At 46.4% G+C, this 5,000-nt stretch overlaps 1 protein-coding gene across 2 annotated transcripts in view; it reads right to left on the bottom strand.

The window, feature by feature from the left end:
• Positions 1–5,000, bottom strand: part of spata17 (spermatogenesis associated 17) — a 70,142-nt gene that overhangs the window by 7,709 nt on the left and 57,433 nt on the right. The window contains exon 10 of one of the 2 annotated variants that reach the window (XM_048228642.1): positions 1,197–1,215. The exons of the other annotated variant lie outside the window; for it this stretch is intronic. Within the exon in view, the coding sequence (XP_048084599.1) occupies positions 1,213–1,215 (3 nt within the window). The 3' untranslated portion in view covers positions 1,197–1,212. Of the gene's footprint in view, positions 1–1,196; positions 1,216–5,000 lie in introns of those variants that run through there. 2 annotated transcript variants of the gene reach the window in all.

Genomic DNA, 5,000 nt, shown 5'->3' with positions numbered 1-5,000 from the left:
AAGAATATATGTGAACCCTGTAATATCAGCTTTACCCATGGATGGTATATTCAGATGTATTAGTAAAAGAGCGAATGACATGTTGAGGATGTATCATATTGGATGACATAAAGACTTAAAGACATAAAGCTGTAGTCTGTAGCATGTGTTAGATTTGTATTATTACAACTAGTTACATTTCATTTTCCAAAACAAATAATGTGTTACTCACACACAGTGAGAGAGAGAGAGAGAGAGAGAGAGAGAGTGGTAGAGGACTCAAATAATAAAACCCCACTCTCCACAACATTCTATGTGAGATAATATTTCAAGGTGCGAAAGCTAAATATGTAATTATGACTTTATTTGAAGAAAACAAGAGTGCCCTTAATAAGCAAATTATCATGCTAATAAAGACATCTGGAAGAGAGCCAGAGTGAATACATTAGGCAAACACCACCAGCTGCCGGAACACGAATGAAAACTCAAAATGAAGGCGGAAAAATTTCAAAAGATACAATTATTTCCGTCTTTGAGCCGTGGACACGATAACAATCCGCGGAGGCAAATGAGAATGATCATATGACAAATGTTAAACACTACCCCCTCCCCCATTCCTCATTGTGTAATAAAGACACACTCATGTGGGAAGACCAGATAACTTTGAACATGTTAATAAAAGGAGGGGAAAAATGAGAGCTGCTGAATACTAACTTCTCTTTATTTAGTTCTCTCTCTCTCTCTCTCTCTCTCTCTCTCTCTCTCTCTCGTTCTCCTTTTATTGTAGAGAGCTGGCGTGAAAACGAAACTGTCCAAATGAGACGCTGTCTCTTTAAGAGAGGCCCTAGATAGTGGGGGCTATAGATCATATCTAAAACAGCGTGTTTGCTCCCTCTCTGTGCAGACGCCATCATTACTAACTACTTTCCGAGGATCCTTGAAAGCTAAATCATTTTGCGATGCATCATTGAGCATTTACTTGCCTGGCTAGCAGATGGTTTCTGGTGGTCCATCTGTTTGCAGAGATGTCTTCAACAAGCCCTCCCCTCACCTTCACAAGGAAGAGGTTGGACACACACACACACACACACACACACACACACACACACACTCACACACATGTGAATATTTATCCCGTTGCCCATGAGTGGGAGAGGGGTCAGTGATCGCAACCGTGTCCAGAGCTGTGGGCACAGGTCACTGAGAGCTGGAAACAATGCTTGAGGCCTTTCCCTACTGAAAACACACCCACAAACACACACACACACACATTACACGTAAACACACACACACACACACACACACACATACACACACACACATTACACGTAAACACACACACACACACACACACACACACACATTACACGTAAAACACACACACACACACACACACATTACACGTAAACACACACACACACACACACGATACACACACAGAGGCAAAAATCGTGTTTATACACACCTGCTAAAGGCATCAGGCAGCATCCCATATTTGTACCACCAGCATGTGCAGGTATATACTGTCATGCAGTGTATTACATCTGCTGTGATACTACAGCATTTAGTTTGATATATTAAACATATGAAATGTTTTTTTTCTTTCTCCAAATCTTTTCATGCCCCCCATCCTCGTTTGAATACGTAGGTTAGGAGATTTGGATATTTTAGATGATGAGGGTAGAACAGAGAGAAGAGAAATAAATCTGGCCGGCCGCGCTGTGATCCTCCTCACGTGGGGGGGACGGAAGAGTGGGCAGTGACTAAACGCAGCCGCTGACTGGTTCACGCCGCTGTGATGTCGGGCATGGCCATGGGTCGGTGGACACGACCGCGCAGCCCTCCGTGGGAATCTGAAGGGTTAATTGACCTGCTCTGCAGACACCTCCACTGGCCTGACCGTCTCTCACTTAGGATGTCCATGTCATCTTTGCCGATGATTACAGTCGGACGACGACACAGGCCACCTCTCAACCCCAATTTAATAAAGCGTTGCATTATTCTAACTCAAAGATCACTTTAAGACCTCTCAGGAACTTTTGGCCTCAAATATTCAATTGATTTTTCCTTTTTTTCAAATGGCCGTGGCCCGGTGGTCGAGTGAGTGGTAGCATAATGGAACTCTACTGGGTTTTCTTCTCTTTGTTCACGTCTCTCTTGTTCCTGATGTGTCCTATTAAAATGTCATACATGTTTCCTTCCTTCCTGCCACACACTCCCTGTGCTATGTCTCTCACACACACACACACACACATACACACATATATATATTTGACACATACTTAGAGGAGTATGATATTATTGTGGTATGTGTTGGGTGTGTGTGTGAAAAATTGCAGCCACTCAGTTTTGGGGAGGGGTATATGTGTGTGTGTGTGTGTAAATGTGTTCTGTCAGACTCCCATTGCTCCGGTGCCTGCTCCACTTCCAATCTAATGAAGTTGTTAAAGTGCGGAGAGTGACAGGGTAATTATCTTTTATGAAAGTGGGACAAATTGAACTGTGTCTTTCCATCAGGTTTTGATATATCAGGAAGCTCCTGGGGTCCTGTCGTGGCTCTCCTGCGAATCGGAGCGTTAATCCACTCCCCAGTCCCTTCCTGACCCCCGCAACACACACACACACACACACACACACGCCACAACCTCGTGCCAGCCACTTCTGATATTGCAGTCAGATTTCAACACCATTTTGTTCTTTTCTTTTTTTGTGTGTGCGTACAGTATGTTTCATTTCCTAACTTCACTCCCTATATTAGAGATTTGCCTTCTTTTTCATCACCCAAGTCATCTAACATATCTGACCTCCCTTCAACCCACCCCCCCCGCCCCCACCACACACACACACCACCCCCCCTCGCCCCCACCACACCCTCTCTTCTCTCTCCTGACTCCCTCTTGCAGTGTCTGGGCCTGACGTCCATATGTCGTCTGACAGCGGCGCTCGGTAAATGATGACTATATCTAAATGTTGATGACTGCGGCATGCGGGCAAGGGCTCTGTTTGTAAATGGAGTGTTGTTTAGAAGGAGCGGCTGGGGAGTTGGAAGCGCTCTCGCTGGCAGATGTCAAACAACAGAGAAAAAGAGTGAGAGAGAGAGAGATGGAGAGAGAGAGAGAGAGAGGGATAGAGAGATTGTAGACATTCTGACAACTTTCTCATTGGCAGCCAGTGAGAGCCTTCACCACATGGGAGGCACATAATAGAAAGACCCTCCTCACAGGCCCACAGTACGACACCTGACAGCAACCCCATCCCAAACACACACACACACACACACACACACACACACACACACACACACACACACACACGAACCCCCGTCTAACCCCCCTACCACGCCTTAAAATCAGGAGCCCAGGAGGTGAGGGGCGACCAAAGGACAGTGCCCACCTACCTGCTGAAAATAACATCAGAAATAGTCATATGTTAATTGCTCATTGGCTGGGGGTCGGCCGGTCGGCCAGGCGGGCGTGCGGAGGGGACGACGGAGTGCCCTGGAGGCCTGTGGCGGCGGCGGCGGCCCTCGCCTGATAAGGGAGCGGCGGTTTCGGATCTATCCAGGACAGGAGACTCTCAGTGGGCCGCTGTTTTAAGAGCGCAGGATTAAAGGTATCGCTGCTCTGCCTGTCATTACCCCCCATTTACTAAGTTAAGAGGATCACTGGGGGACGGCCAGCAGAGGCCACTGGATGAAATATAACAGCCCCGGCGTGATGCCCGATATGAAGCCGGCCTGACTCGGGCGTCTCCACGGTAATCCATCTCCGGGTATCAACTGTATTTTATCATCACGGAATATTGACGAGGCTTTGATTCCGTGTCGTTTATTGATCAAACGCGTCATGCCTGTTAACTTGATTACACTGACCACAGGTAACACTTCAATCACGCTTGCCTGTTCTAGCCGAACGGCTTGCGTACACTATAAATAGGCAAAAATAATTTATCGACTGCATGACGAGTGAATGACTTACAAAAAAGCCCTGTACTTAACCGCAAGCCCCAGTACAATTACTCCTGCACAATTACTCACAGGGCAAGGGGACAAAAGCACCTTTAGGGGAAAGACTGCACACGATTGGCCTTGATTTCCCACTAAGTGGTTTTCTTCTCCCACACAGCACTACACAAACATTAGACATATTTCCCTTTGCACAGGCCAGTCCTGCACAAACACCTGAGCGTTCCTATGGAGATTACATATGATTGCATGGTACATATTCTATACATCCAGGCTCTGGGATTCCATTGCTTTCATATAACACCCAGAGTACTTCCTGAACAACCTGCAATTTAAACGGATTGTCATGTGACTTAGGCACTGATGAATATGAGATATTAAGACGTGCGACTTTACCAAAAACACTTTCTTGTCAATTTTATGAATTCACATCATTGTATTTTTATCAGATTGACCCTATCTTCCCATTAGTATCATTTCCCATGGACGTGACTGTGAATATCATTGTGTGAAAATGTGATCACTGAAGAACTGCGTGGAGCTGAGACAGTGATTTCAGCAGCGTGGAGCCTGAGGCTCAGTGAGATGCTAAGCTACTGATGGGATGTTACTGTAACATGAATGATCGTGTGGACTACCTCACACTTTCCTCGCCCACTTGTGTGAATTCACATGACTGCATTATAGCCTATTGTCCTATACGTTCCCATATGATCACTGCGGTTAACGATTCCTCCATTTCCACTAATTTTTGGATAACGAGGCTAATGCGGAGTGGCACGAGGCTCAGACAGCGCTGTCTTCGGCGGGGTATTCCTGGAGATTGAGACGCGGTGAGTGAATGATTGGAATCAGAGCCGCGGTGTGAAATTGGGTCCCCGGCTCGAGTGTGGTGTGTGTGTGCCGCTGAGGCGCATGGGGGATTATGGAGGCTGTGTGTGGTTTCACTCGGGACTTACAGAAATGGATTAGCTGCATGTGCAGTCAACACTGTAGAGGTATCTATACTATACCAGGATAATCCCACAAGACTGGTGCCTGGGGCACACACACACAC

Source organism: Alosa alosa, chromosome 19 (assembly GCF_017589495.1).
Source record: "Alosa alosa isolate M-15738 ecotype Scorff River chromosome 19, AALO_Geno_1.1, whole genome shotgun sequence".
NCBI lineage: Eukaryota > Metazoa > Chordata > Actinopteri > Clupeiformes > Clupeidae > Alosa > Alosa alosa.
The sequence above is the reverse complement of the archived record's forward strand: the minus strand, read 5'-3'. Positions and strand labels throughout refer to the sequence as shown.